Source organism: Diorhabda sublineata, chromosome 1 (assembly GCF_026230105.1).
Source record: "Diorhabda sublineata isolate icDioSubl1.1 chromosome 1, icDioSubl1.1, whole genome shotgun sequence".
In the NCBI taxonomy this organism is placed as follows: Eukaryota; Metazoa; Arthropoda; class Insecta; order Coleoptera; family Chrysomelidae; genus Diorhabda; species Diorhabda sublineata.
Window position 1 is genome coordinate 33,326,016 of NC_079474.1, and position 14,877 is coordinate 33,340,892.

Below are 14,877 nucleotides of genomic sequence, written 5' to 3' on the forward strand. Positions count from 1 at the left end.
CTTTATGCTTACCAGGGAAATTGAAACGTTTTAAATACTTAAAAATCAGAAATTCACAAAATTCGAGGCAGTAATTCAAACGTCACCTACCAACTGCTAAATGGAGACCTATTGCTAAAAATATTGAAAATTCGATGTATTGGTAATTTAAAGGATTTCACATACTAAACTACTTGATTACACCTAAAGTTGAAGTGTCTTTCAAAGGAGATAAAAAACGTCTTGGTAAATCGGAATATTATTCATTGATGTTTTAAATTCTAAGATTCCACGTTCCATATATGATATTAAATTTAGAAAAAAGTTTATTTCAGTAATTGCAATAATTCATAAAGTATAAACTTTTGAATAATAACAATATAGACATTAAATCACTTTTACATTGTTTGAAATTTTAACATTTCTAGTTACAATTATACCTACTAAACACACCTAAAGTGTAACTGAAATCATTGTTTGTGCTAAGGACGTTGGCAACCGTGTGATATCAGTCTTCAGTGTTGTAAGATTTATTATTAAAATCAAGTAATTGTATCAGAAATTTTTGTGTTAGTTATTTTATCTTTCACAAGTAATTAATTATTTATCTTTTTTTACTAATTACGGTTTCTGGTTGATTTGAATGTAATTTTATTCTAACAACTGAAAAAGACATTGAAACGTGGCAACAGCGGAAAACATCTGTCATATATTAATAAGGACCACGGTCTGCATGTAAGACCGTGGTGGACTCATAGTAATATAGGCAACTATTATTACACAACGTGTGTAAATTGAATTTCAACTAAATTGAATTAAAAAAAAAACAATTGAAAACGTCGTTGTATTAATAAACTAAATTAATAATAAGAAAAAATTCTTGCGTAAATTTTCACAATTTTCACTATATATTCACTAAATTTGTCCAAGTATCTTGAGTTCTATATCTAGTAGAAAAGGCGATAATGACGTTTACAATGACAATGTTCAAATTGACATTTCACGACCTCGGTGTTTAGCAGATTAACAACCTTGTCTTGAATTAATTTATCAAAATAATCATAAAATATCTTTGATAAGAGCTGATTATAAACTGCACATGAAATTATTATCAGTATACATATACAACGCAGAAAAACCAACATTTAATATCAGTGACTATGCTGCGTAAACATGTCGGTACCGCGTCGGTCATCGAGTTTACATTGCAAGAACAAAATAAAACATGAATATCCTGTCGATAATATACTATCAACCTCACCAATGTCTGGATATCCGACAAATAGATCTCTCACATCTAATAGTAGACAAACGAGGGAATCTGAATATTACTTTCCTTCTTTGTCCAGAAGAACATCACTGTCTTCAAATTTAATACATGAATTACAGAAGAATACTCGATATAGACAACAAAAAGCGAAATTAGAAGATCGGAAATCCAAGTCGGTTGAGTTTTTAGAAATCGCTTCTCGGGAGACAACAACAGATAAACCTAAAAGTTGCAGTAGTTCAAATTCAAGCAAAAGAAAATCTGCATCGCTATCGGATTTTAAAAAAGTAAGTGTTTGTTTGTTAATTCAAATAATTTAATTCCATACTGACTAAAAAAATAGTACAAGAATTAACAAAAAATGTAAACAAATTGAAATTCTAAAGCAGTATATCTTGATTAGTGTAAATGGAATGTGTTGTAGTGAATATCAATTCAAATATATTAGTATTAAACGAATAATAAATCATGTACTAAATCAACAAAACAAATTTTGGTGTGGATGAATATGCAAAATTAAGTTTATACTTTCAACTTGTAATGTTCTTTCATCAACATTATAATGAGTAAACATCATTATTGTCTCCTTTTGGACTATTCTTAATGGATTTGTTTATGTGGTAATTAGTTTTGTGATAATCATGTTGTATATTAGTTGGGTCATAAATATTTGCATACTACATTCCAATAAGGCTGTTTTTGAAATAATATATGACTAACTGTAAACAAATATAGGAAACATCTCAAAGTTTGGTTAGGGACGTTTTTATTTGGATTCTTTGCAATATATAATTATTGTTTTGTAAACTCATTGACTGAATTAATCAGTAAGATATTGGTAAATTAAAAACAATAGTTGTTATCTACATTAAAACATTTTGTTTTTATCAGTAAGATAACATGATGCTCATTAACCTTTTTTTTGCTTCATTTGTGTTCCAATTTATTATGTTCAGTATTTTTGAAAATAGATTTAAACAATCACTGAAAATAGTGACAAGCAATTATAACAATATTGACAAAATGGTTGATGGATATCTCGTTTTTCATAGGGATGTAATTCAATATTTGTCGCGGTATGAGACAGGAAGATAATTGTTTTCTTCTTTGGAAAACTACAAAAAATTCGAATCATTAAAATAAGGTGTCCTTTATGATATGGTAATTTCGTTATTAATAGACGTAAATTTCATGTAATTTTGGTGACAGCATATGTATTTACTTTCTAAATGACTCACTGTTGTCTCAAAAGCGTTCCAAGTGAAGTGGCTTACAGTTGTCGCTTTATAATTTTTTGGTTAGGTTATGTAGGTTACTTTGTGGACACCCTGTATATGAATATTAAAGACATAATGATTCATAGTAATGATATACTACACAAACTGTATAAATTCTTGATATACGGTAATTTTATCACTGATAACAACGATAAGGAAACGAAAAAATATGTTTGTTGCAATGAAACTTAAGTTTTTATGTGGTTTATAGTTGATTTGTGTCATCGGAATAATAAATTGTGTTTGGGAAAATGGAGTTTTTTTTTGGCAGAAAAATGATGTTTAAAGATGTATATAATAAAACTAGTGACAAAAATTTGGAAGGATTAAAGTCAAGTACATCACGTCCTAAAGGAAGTAATAGAAAAATGAATTTAAACATCAGATCGGTTTGGTACGACGATGGAGATAGAATTTCTGAGAATCCTTGTTTACGAAAAGCCGCAAGTTTAGACAGTTTACTCACAGATAAATCAACTAAAACAAAAATAACTAAGGATATGATTTCGGCACCTTTCTATTTAAGGAAGCTTGACGAACGTAATGATATAAAAACTATTGATTCTTTTGGTATCCTTGAGGAAAGAGAAGCGTCCAATTCCACGAGCAGTGATTGTGAAAGTAGCGACAGTGATAGTGTTTCCAGTTCAATTATTGATAATGAAAATCGAATGTTTAATATCAATATACCTAGTCCAATAGACGAAAATATTATAAGACAAAAATATAAGTTTGTACCTGATAAAACTAGAAGGAAAAATATTTTACATTTAACGAAAATATTAAACAACAGCGATATTTCTAATATTGAAGACCATTCTGGCGATGATTCCGAAGAAAAACTCGAGTCGCAAATACAAATTATTACAGAATTAACAAAAAATGATGATGAAAAAGTTATTACAAATACGCAGGATTTTGAAAATTCAATAAATAAGAAAATATTAAAGAAACAAAAAGAAGAACCGTCTAATTTATTAAGAATGAAGGGGATGTCAAAATCTTCGGATGTGAGTAAATTTATTGATATAATGAAGGTTATAAATTAGAAAAATGATTGTGAGATTGGTCAAGGTTTCAAGTAATCTAAACCTAAAAGTGCAACAATGATTTCTAAACAAATACTGATTATATCTTTAAGAAAAAATTTGAAAAATATATATTTTTATTAAATAATCTTTGATTGAATCAAGATTATAGTATAACAAAAACAATTTTCGGAAACTATAATCGGATCAATCCATTCAAGATCTGAATGGTCGGAAACTACCCTAACTAACGTTCATTGTGATCAATTCTACCCTTGTAGATTGGTAATAGCGATCAGTTGACGGGTTGTTTCATTTGTCTGTGGTTTTGTGAATTTCAAAAATTATTCATTTCCCTTGAGTGGCTATTCATTTTCATGAACAGAATCTATTAACTAAACTAAACTAAAGAAATATCGTGAAAGAATTAACATACGTAAAAAGTAGCAAAAATCTTCTAGATCATGTTTTAAATTTGAGATTTCCACTAAATCTAAAAATCTCGTTCTGTGTTAGAATCTGCAATCAGCTGATCGCTGATCTACCCGAATCCAGGTTATAGTTTCTGAAAAGTCAATTGAAGATTAATGTTGAAAGTTTAAATTTGACATATAAAAGGTCATTCAACTTGGTTTGTGCTTTAACACTATTAGATTTTTATAAAAAAATCATTTTATCACTTAGTTCACTCAGAAACTAGGAATTAAACACCCAAAAGCGTAAGAAATTTTAAAAATTATTGGTCTATTTACTTATATTCTAATCCCTTTGGACGCCATTAAACAGCCAGATCGTAGTATTTAGTATAGGTTAATTATATATTTTTGTGAGAATGTATATGGAATTTAGTGTTTAGTGAGTGTTTTCAGAATTTTCCTTACTTAAATCGCTAAAAATTTTAATAGAATGAATAACGAATCTCAGTACTTTTAATTTGGGTGCAATGTAGGAAACCCACGTAACCTCTTTGTCTGTCATATTGTTGTGGAAAATTATAGATTATATATTATATGAGTACCATTTGTAATTTGAATTAAAAGTACTTTATATGAAAATAATGAATGATTTCTGTAATCTTTTAAATCTTGTCATGATGTTTTCCTTTAAAAAGATTCCAGATTCTCCAAATCTACTTCTTAGAATCCGTTTCAATACATTCAACGCCATTTTCGTACTCAAGTTTTTCAAGACTTTTTTATTAGGTTATATTTATGAAATCATTTGTGTTAAAACTTTTTTTACATGACATATTTCTACCCTCCATAATTTTCTAATCAACTCGAATTTAAATTTTATTGATGAAATTGAACGCGTCAATTGAATTCTACATAGTAGAAAACGCATTTGAAAAGTTCACTATTAAGTACAAGGCCATAATCAGAAAAAAAGAAGATATAATTAGAGGGAACGATTTTGTTTACGACATGATAGATATATTTGAATACTATAAAAAATAGTGTATATATTTTTATTTCACGTTATATATATAACGTTCAGTGGTGATTGGAAATATTCAGTGTTTATTATACCAAAATATATATTCCAATTTCAGGTGCTGTCAAGTTTTAGGGATAGCCAGGTGAGTAAATCTTAAGTATAGACGTGTTTTCATTACATTGGATGAATATAATAAACGAATTAATGAAAATATACAGAGTATAGATAGAAAATAATAACGAATTATAAAAATTCATCTATTACCTTCTATTTTTGTACGTTTCCAAAGTTACGGTTGTTCATTTTACGTTGATTTTCTCTAAAGTAGAATTTTGTACCTACTCGTGGCGTCAACTGTGTGTTTACTTGGAACTTATCTACCCAGTTAGCAACAAAATTATTGACATAAGTTGAAATTAAATGATTTATTAATATCATTTATTGATAATAATAAAAAACTTTAAATCTTGAGTAAACTGATCATTTTGTTACTTATCTTAACAGGGAGGCACTTTATATAATTCCCAATCAACTGACTAGTTTAATTTGTGATCCTTACGTTTTTTTTACATTACAATGTACAATTTAGTAGTTACGAAAATTTATTTACGAATATAAGATTGGTTTAAACAACGAGTAGGTGATTACATTCCCGCTGGCCAGAGCGGGACGGTTGTAAAGTGTATTGAAATAAACGATCGAGTATATGAGGGCGGTTTCTATTGGACTCAGAGAATAGAGCGGTGTTCTGTTCACTGTTTCACCCAAAATTATTCGCTTGTATTTTGGGCAATAGCGGGAACGAGCGTTCAGTAGATGTGATTGAGATTCATAATATAGTGTCTCAAAAACAAACAAACACATATGTCTTGAGAAACTGATTTTTTCAAAGATAAACCGTAATTTGTTTTCAGAAACTGCCTTTTCAAAAACAACTCTTCATTTGTCGTTAGAAACTATCTAATTCAAAAATAAACATTTGCCATTAGAAAGTGTTTTTTTTTTCAAAAAACATCCTCATTTGTTTTCAGATACAGTCTTTTCAAAAACAACTTGTCATTTGTCTTTAGAAACCGTCTTATTAAAAAATAAACAATAATTTGTCTTTAGAAGTTGTCTTAATCAAAACTAAACAGTCATTTGTCTTTATATACAGTTTTTTTCAAAAATAATCCTTCATTTGTCTTTAGATACAGTTTTTTTTTTCAAAAACAACTTGTCATTTGTCTTTAGAAACCGTCTTATTAAAAAATAAACAATAATTTGTCTTTAGAAGTTGTCTTAATCACAAATAAACAATCATTTGTCTTTATATACAGTTTTTTTCAAAAATAATCCGTCATTTGTCTTTAGATACAGTTTTTTTTTCAAAAACAACTTGTCATTTGTCTTTAGAAACCGTCTTATTAAAAAATAAACAATAATTTGTCTTTAGAAGTTGTCTTAATCAAAACTAAACAGTCATTTGTCTTTATATACAGTTTTTTTCAAAAATAATCCTTCATTTGTCTTTAGATACAGTTTTTTTTTTCAAAAACAACTTGTCATTTGTCTTTAGAAACCGTCTTATTAAAAAATAAACAATAATTTGTCTTTAGAAGTTGTCTTAATCACAAATAAACAATCATTTGTCTTTATATACAGTTTTTTTCAAAAATAATCCGTCATTTGTCTTTAGATACAGTTTTTTTTCAAAAACAACTTGTCATTTGTCTTCAAAAACTTCAATTTCATTAACGAAATACAGTTTGATATACACGACGTTTTTAAATATGTGGCTGGGCTGTAATAATAATATGCTGGTAGTCAAGATAGTCTTCTATCAAATACATTTCTTTTAATCGCTAAAAAAATCCCCTTACTCCCAATTCTGCGCTGATTATTATGGAGACATGTCCAGGGCATTCTTTTAAAAATGACTCACCGATCTTAAACATCTAAGTTTTTTTTTAATATTCAGTAGAGATTCATATAATAAATTACATTGCCGTAAATAAATTATACACACGAAACTGATCTGCACTTACCACACTCTACCAAATAAACTTAAATACGATTCCGAGATACCTAATCAAACATAATGGAAAGTAGAATATTTTCTAATGGGTTAGTGCGGTCCTGTGCGTATTTTAATTGTCACTATTAATACACATACCATCATAAAACCGAACAGTGGATCTATTGCAACGCACATGTGGGTTTCCATTGAAAAAGTCATCCTCGTAGATCTAGGCCTGCGCTACATAATTAGTCAATTAAATTGGTCAGCGAAAGTAATTCCATTCGCCGTCATCGTGCGCCCAATTGATTCTCTCATTCAGATAATTATTACTATGACTAAAACCCTTTTAAAGTGTTCTTAGTTACTCGAACTCTCCTTATCAATGAGCCTAGTATGTAATCTCAACATTTATGTATCTATGTGTATATATATATAAACACATCGAGTAAAAGCAATATTATTTTAAAGTCAGTGTTTATCGTCGTTTCTTTATTTGTTTGAAATACGGAAAATCGGGGTCTTTTATCAGAAAGGATGTGGCAAAAGTTTTATCTTTGATACTGAGTCAAAATGTGCGACGACGTCAGTGTGAACTGTTGGTTGAAAAGTCTTAGGTGCCAATTGGAATATTACGAGCCCTACGATGACCGTATTTTCTGTTTGACCGATGTTCCCGATATGGAAACATCGGAGGAAGATGCGTACGTGAATTTGTGGGATTGTGAGCGAAATACCGAATCTAATTTACAATTGAAATTCGCGGAAGTGTGTAGATTAAGTGCGATATTCGTCGAAGAAATCGAGGAAATCGAAAGTTTACCGGTGGATATTTTAATCGAAAATAAAATACCTCTCGACGTTATGTTGTGGAAGAATCACATTCGCGTTAATTATTGCGAAGAAATGCAAAATATATTGGAGACGCAGGTGAGGTTTTAGTGTAAACGCATGCGCTCAGGGCCGGATTAAGATTTATAAGGCACGGGGTTAAAATAATGATGGGGCCACCATTAAGGTATACGGAAACATGGAAAACTTAAAAAACAATATCGTATCCAAAAAGCCCCCCTAGCTTAATCCGGCCCTGCATGCGCTCTTCCAATATTATGATTAATACAAATATTTATTATTTGAAATACTTCTTATTATATCAGTTACGTCATTTTCTAATTATTATTTATCATACATATACAGAGTGTTCAGGGACTTGATAACGTGAGAAAAATGCTGTGACATAAATTTTCTAAATTATACATTCGAACGTTATGAATTTTTAATGGATAATTACGTATGTCCATGTATAGTGTTTTTGACGGAATTAATAATTCTACACTACTATCTGAAGACAAGGGGCGGCTCATGCCCAATAGTTAATCCGTAACTTTAACAGGGACAACCTGAACAATTTAAACATAGCAAAAATTGATTTTTCAATCGATTTTTTAACAAAAAGGTACTCTTTGTTTAACTCGATAAAATTAACGGTTTTGGAGATATGTAGATTTTTAGATCGTTGTACGTGTTCGCCATAAAGAGACATTCTGAAAAAAATTTTCATAAATTATAAATATCGATTGAAATTAGTTACAATATTAAAATACAAACAGACTATATTCTTATCTATATAATTGGTAATTTTATACTTTCGCGGTTCTAGCAAAACGAAAAATCGATGATTTTTTTTAAATCTTTGTTTTTACGGCGGATTTATGAAAAAAAATATGGGAAATATATCACCTAGAGATTACATATAATTTTATGACTTTAAATGTGATCATAAACGCACTTCTTCGCATATAATCGTTCATAACTTTTTTGAAAAGCATCAAACGCAGTCCATATATTTTTTTTTGTTAATCTACTCAAAAAAAAAATTGAAAAATGATTGTTTGTTTACTCATTTTTTATCTTACTTAAAGATTTCATATGGTTTTTTGACTTATATGTTATCATAAACGCTCTAGAAAATCGAAAAATCATCCGATTTTGGTGAATTTTTCAAAGTTAACTTTTAATATTGTACATTTGAGATTACAAGTGAATTCAAGAATGTTTTTGTTCATATAAAAAAGGTACAAACGATTATATGTGAGAAAAGGACAATTTTAAGAGAAATTGTCATTATTTTTAATTGTAAAAACACGATAAATCAGCATTTTTGTATAAATTTTTTTGAATTCGTTCGTTTTTTTGTGTAGATTATGAAAAAAAATATAACAACTTCATTTGTTTATTTGAAAAAAAGTTATGAACAATTATACGTGAACTAGTGCATTTTCATGAACATTTAAACCCCTGAAACAAATATAAGTTTTTATTTTTTTTTCCCATAATTTTTTCGTAAATCCGCCGTGAGAACGAAGATTTTGAAAAAAAAATTCATCAAAAACGGACGATTCTCCGATTTTCTACATCCAAAAAACGAAGGGACCGCGAAAGTATGAAATTACCATATAATTGATCGTATTTTTTTTATTTGTTGTATTGGATCACGTAAAATGTAGGATGGGCAAAACTTTTGATCGGTAGTGTATATACATAGTACATCTTTTTTCTATCACACTGGTAATCGCTTATTGTTTTTTCATCGATTCGCTATAATCCTTGAAGTACGAGCGATGTTCAATAAGTTCCATACGCTTTTTATAATAATCTCCTCTTCGACTACCCAGCCATTTTTTCATGCCTGGCAACAGAAAATAATCCGAGGGGGCTAAATCTGGTAAATAGGGTGCACGAGGTAGCAATTCAATTAATTCATTGATTTCGAACATTGCAATTACGGATGTGTGAGCTCTTGCATTGTTTTGATGAAACAACACTTTCTTCTTATCCGAATGCGGCCGTTTTTGCTTGATTTCTTCGCTTAAGGCCCGCCGCAAATTGAACCCAGCTCACGCACAGCACACTCGAGGGCCAGACCCAGCCCATGTCCACGTTTTTTTAATAGTAACGCATATTGAACACAGCCCACGCCCACGATTTGTACCCAAATCACCATTAGTATACAAGATGATAGCGAGCCAGCAGCAAAAAAGAAAAATAAGTAAAACAAATGAGTGTTTGCGAAAAAGAGTGAGTTACGGAGAGTTCGAGTAAAAGAAAGGATCTCACAATTTAGATTAATTTTTCAATTTTTGAGTCAAAAGAAAAACTGTTTGGTGATGGATGGTTAATTTAACCCACGACCCACGAAACTGTGTTGCTAGTACAACTCGGTACCACGCGAACCAAGTTGGGTCGGAGCTGACCGTGGGATGGGTTCAATATGCGCCACTCCATTTGAAACAACGCTTTAGCTCGATTTCTTCGCTCAAACGTGGCAATTAGTCCGCACAAGACATGATCTTTCCTGCAGATGGAACGATCTTTGCCTTCATTGGAGCTGGTTTTCCCTATTCAGTCCAATGTTTTCATTATTCGCGCAAAAATTCTGCTTTATTACTGCGAAACTTACCAAACACTTGATGGGAACATCTTCACGACGTTGTTTTTTTTCCATTGTCAACAAACGCGGTACCCATTTTACCCACAGCTTTCTCATATCCAAATTTTCCCACCTTTCGAGATGTCTATTTTGTCTGCTTGCGCCAGTCACCTCATTTGGTCGATCACTGCGATGCTGATCGTACAACCTCGTTTATCATCTGGTACACATTATTTTACTGTTGATAACCAAGGAGAAGTCCTACCCAGAATAGAAACTAGTTCAGCTTTTATATTGGTTGAGCTAACGCCTTTCAAATACCAAAACATTCACTATTAATCGCTTCCAAACAAATACTAAACATCGTAGCGTCTTCAAATTTGAAAGATGTGCCATATTGATTGAGTTCTTTTTAATACAGTGCTAACTACCGCCATCTCTAGGTCAGGCCAAGTATTTCTGAGACCATCCTCGTACTTTGTTAGTGGTGTTCAATCCCGCTATAGTTTTCACAATTTATTATGACTCCTGTAGTTTGCATGGAGTAAAAAAATGTTATTATTGATGAACAACGCAGTATTCAAAATATCAATAAACATCTTGGTACGAGTACGATTTCCGTGTAGCGCCTGGATTTGGCTGTGCCATTTTTTAAATCGACCCAAAATAAGTCGAAAATGAGGAATAACTTTTGATATCTCGTTTTGTTTTCGAGATATCGATACTTAAAGCTGCAAAAATGTATTTTTATTTAAACACATTTTTTTTATTTATTTATTATAGAAATCAATTATACATAAAAATACTACCTAACCTAAATAAATAACTTTTGAAAGCATTCAGAACGTACTTTTAATTAAATCTTGAAACTATCATTAAATATTTTTTTATTTTATAAATACTGAAAAACAACCGATAATTCTTTATAAAAAATATCAAATTATTCATGTATTTATCGTATGTTAAGTTATATTCATCACAGAGTGATGAAAGTTATCAAAATGGCTCATTTTGCTATAAAAATCTGTTTTTTTTTTTGATATATTTTTGGAGTATCAGTGTGAATAATATAAAAATTAAATAAAAAATCTTTTGTTTATTGAATTACAAGATTGAAGTGATAAAATATTCATTTGAAACAAAGTATCGAACGCCATCTGTTCAATAAACTAAAGTTTGATTATAAGTATAGATATCTCGAAAACAAAGCGAGATATAAAAAAATTTCATTATTCATTTTCGATTTATTTTGGCCTAATTCAGCCAAATTCGTTGTGAAATCGCGGCGCCACGTAAATCGTACTCTCCCCTATATCTTTTTTTCTCTCCATAATTAAGTAAATATTTCATTTCCACGCACTTTTTAATCATATTCCCCACTACAATCATGTATATCTACCTCCACATTAGTTGCACGTTTCTTGTTCAATATCTCAGCCAAGATTCAATTTATTTTGTTTTCTCCATATAAAATCCCCTTTCGATTTGATCTCTAATACTTTTTTATCCTTTTTGATATCTACAAAGCCAGAAAATAGCAGATGAAAGCCATTCCCACAGAAACTTTTTTATACTACTTATAAAAAAATAATTCACTTTACTTTTGATCGCACCCGGTATATAAATATAAAAAGTTATATTTGTTGTGAACTGTATTAATTTTCTATTGTATGCATAATCTCGGAGACGATGATCTTTCTCTCTATTCGTCAAAAAATAAACGATACTGTTTATTAAAAAAAAAAAAATGCAACGTAAGAGATGCCACCTTACTATCATCAGTCAGTGTTTGGGAAACCATTGCGCATGTTCCGCTCGCTACTATTATAGATAGAAATGATTATAAACAATCATAGTACCAACGTGGTCGAAAAAAGACGGCTTCTTGGTGGGTTTCGTGTTATGCTGGTGAATATCCGCAGACTAACAGGTGACATGTGATCTTTCGGACCGTACATTATATCGTGTTACGCATATTTCCTTTTTTTATTGTTATTTGTATTTCGTTAAAAAGGATGATATCGACTCTGGATCTGGCTGCCCGTGTACCCAAAAATTATTTATTGGAACTCGAGGTGAATTTAATATTCATTTAATAAACTTCGACAAAATCAACATATATAATTATTTTAATTGTCAATTGAATGATAGATCGTTTAAAAAATATTTTCACCTTGTGCCGAAGCGAAATTTTTTGTAGGTTATTATTTTCAATCATTCATTCACAAGATTCATAAACTTTTTTTTGAAACACTATATATTTCGAGAATTTTTTAGTGCATCTATATTACTGTTTATATTTTTTTATGACCTATTTAACACATTGTAACAATACAATTTGATTTTCACTGCTGGCTTTCCTCCAATTGTTAATTTTAATATACGAGGGCGATTGGACTTTTACATGTCATTTGTTGAAATATATTTTTTTTGTCCCCAAAATCTCCATTGGAAAGGAAATTTAAATTATTCGAATTAACGATTGATTGCGTGTAATAAATAAAGCAACAGTAGATTATCAGTTCGTTGCTTTAAATCCATCTCGAAGGCGTTCATCAAACCTATATAGGCAAAAAACTCCTACACAATCTGGTGAGTAATGACTGCAAGATCCAGCTGTCACTCGGACAAAAATGGCTAAACTGTGATTGGCATACTCACCTAAAGGCTCAGAACCCATTCTTGGTGTAGCTAAAAGTGTTGCTATCGCGTTTATCAACGGTCTGCTTTCAAGGACAGAGATGGACAGAAACACCTGGCGCGAGATAAGTGGAGATGCACATAGATGAACCATCTGCTTCTCTTATTAAACTACTACTTCAATTAAATAGACGCGAAAAACGACGAGCGCGGTTCAAGCCTCACAGAATATAATTTATTGAATGAATCTCTACTAAATCTGACCCTGGCGCATTATCCAGGATAATGTTTCTAAAACTTTTTCTCGTTTTCTCGGTAATTATACACTTTCGCGGTCACCTGGTTTTTTGGCTCTGGAAAATCGAAAAATGGATGAATTTTAATGATCTTGGTATCAAAATGTTCCATTTTACGGCGTATTTATAAAAAAAAATACCAAAATTAAAAAAATAATAAATATTTTTTAGTTTCATGACTTTAAATGCAAAAAAAATGACTTTCTACATATAATCCTTCGTAACTGTTTCTGACGTCGTGGAATCAAGTTCGTATATTTTTTTCACAATTTACATGAAAAAATGAATATTTTGAAAAAAAAATTCAAAAAAGTTAATTTCATGAAACTGTAAAAAATATTTATTTTTTTTAATTTTTTTTATAAATCCGCCGTAAAATGGAATATTTTGAGACCAAGATCATTAAAATCCATCCATTTTTCGATTTTCTAGAGCCAACCTAACCTAACCTAACCTAGCCTAACCTAACCTAACCTAACCAAAAAACCAGGTGAGCGGGAACGTGTATAATTACCATAATTTTTTGTAAAGGATTATTTTGCAAAACCGTTTTTTTAAGATTTAAAACAGTAAAACTATGAGAAATTTTCATTCCAGCTATTTCTACTAATTTTTTTTATAAATCCGCCGTAAAATGGAACATTTTGAGACTAAGATCATTAAAATCCATCCATTTTTCGATTTTCTAGAGCCAAAAAACCAGGTGACCGTGAAAGTGTATAATTACCGTTTTCTCTAATTGGTTTTCCACGGGAAGAATAAGGTTTAATTAACAATCAAAATTCTTTTTTTTTACACATTTACATAACATATATGTATTAATACTTATCTAACTGTCAGATTTATGTGTAATTTTGACAGATGACGTAAGAAACTTGGTGATAACTAAGATTACAATCACCGTATTTAAACTGTGTTTCTCCAAATCGCCCTCGTACATTATTTTTCTAACGAATAATTTCTAACGAACAAAATGTCGAGAATCGCACAACCCTTTGTGTTATGAAAATATAATTGTTTGTGAAAGCGAAATATTAATAAAAACATCTATCGTGTCAAATGTATGTGTAATTTTGACAGATGACGTAAGAAACTTGATAACTAAGATTACAATCACCGTATTTAAACTGTGTTTCTCCAAATCGCCCTCGTACATTATTTTTCTCACGAATAATTTCTAACAAACAAAATGTCGAGAATCGCACAACCCTTTGTGTTATGAAAATATAATAGTTTGTGAAAGCGAAATATAAATAAAAACATCTATCGTGTCAAATGTATGTGAAATTTTGACAGATGACGTAAGAAACTTGATGATAACTAACATTACAATCACCGTAATTAAACTGTGTTTCTTCAAATCGCCCTCGTACATTATTTATCTTACGAATCGGAATAATTTCTAATGAACAAAATGTCAAGAATCGCAAAACCCTTTGTGTTATGAAAATATAATTGTTTGTGACAGCGAAATATTAATAAAAACATCTATCGTGTCAAATGTATGTGAAATTTTGACAG

General features: G+C 30.3%; 1 protein-coding gene across 5 annotated transcripts in view; it reads left to right on the forward strand.

Moving 5' to 3' along the window:
• The first annotated feature begins 946 nt into the window (after positions 1-946).
• Positions 947-14,877, forward strand: part of LOC130451449 (uncharacterized) — a 43,089-nt gene continuing 29,158 nt past the window's right edge. The window contains exons 1-2 of one of the 5 annotated variants that reach the window (XM_056790476.1): positions 947-1,536; positions 5,107-5,133. In XM_056790476.1, coding sequence (XP_056646454.1) covers positions 1,153-1,536; positions 5,107-5,133 — 411 coding nt within the window. In that variant the 5' untranslated portion in view covers positions 947-1,152. Of the gene's footprint in view, positions 3,537-5,106; positions 5,134-7,167; positions 7,921-12,213; positions 12,496-14,877 lie in introns of those variants that run through there. The other 4 variants (XM_056790468.1, XM_056790483.1, XM_056790492.1 and 1 more) reach the window with 4 other exon arrangements.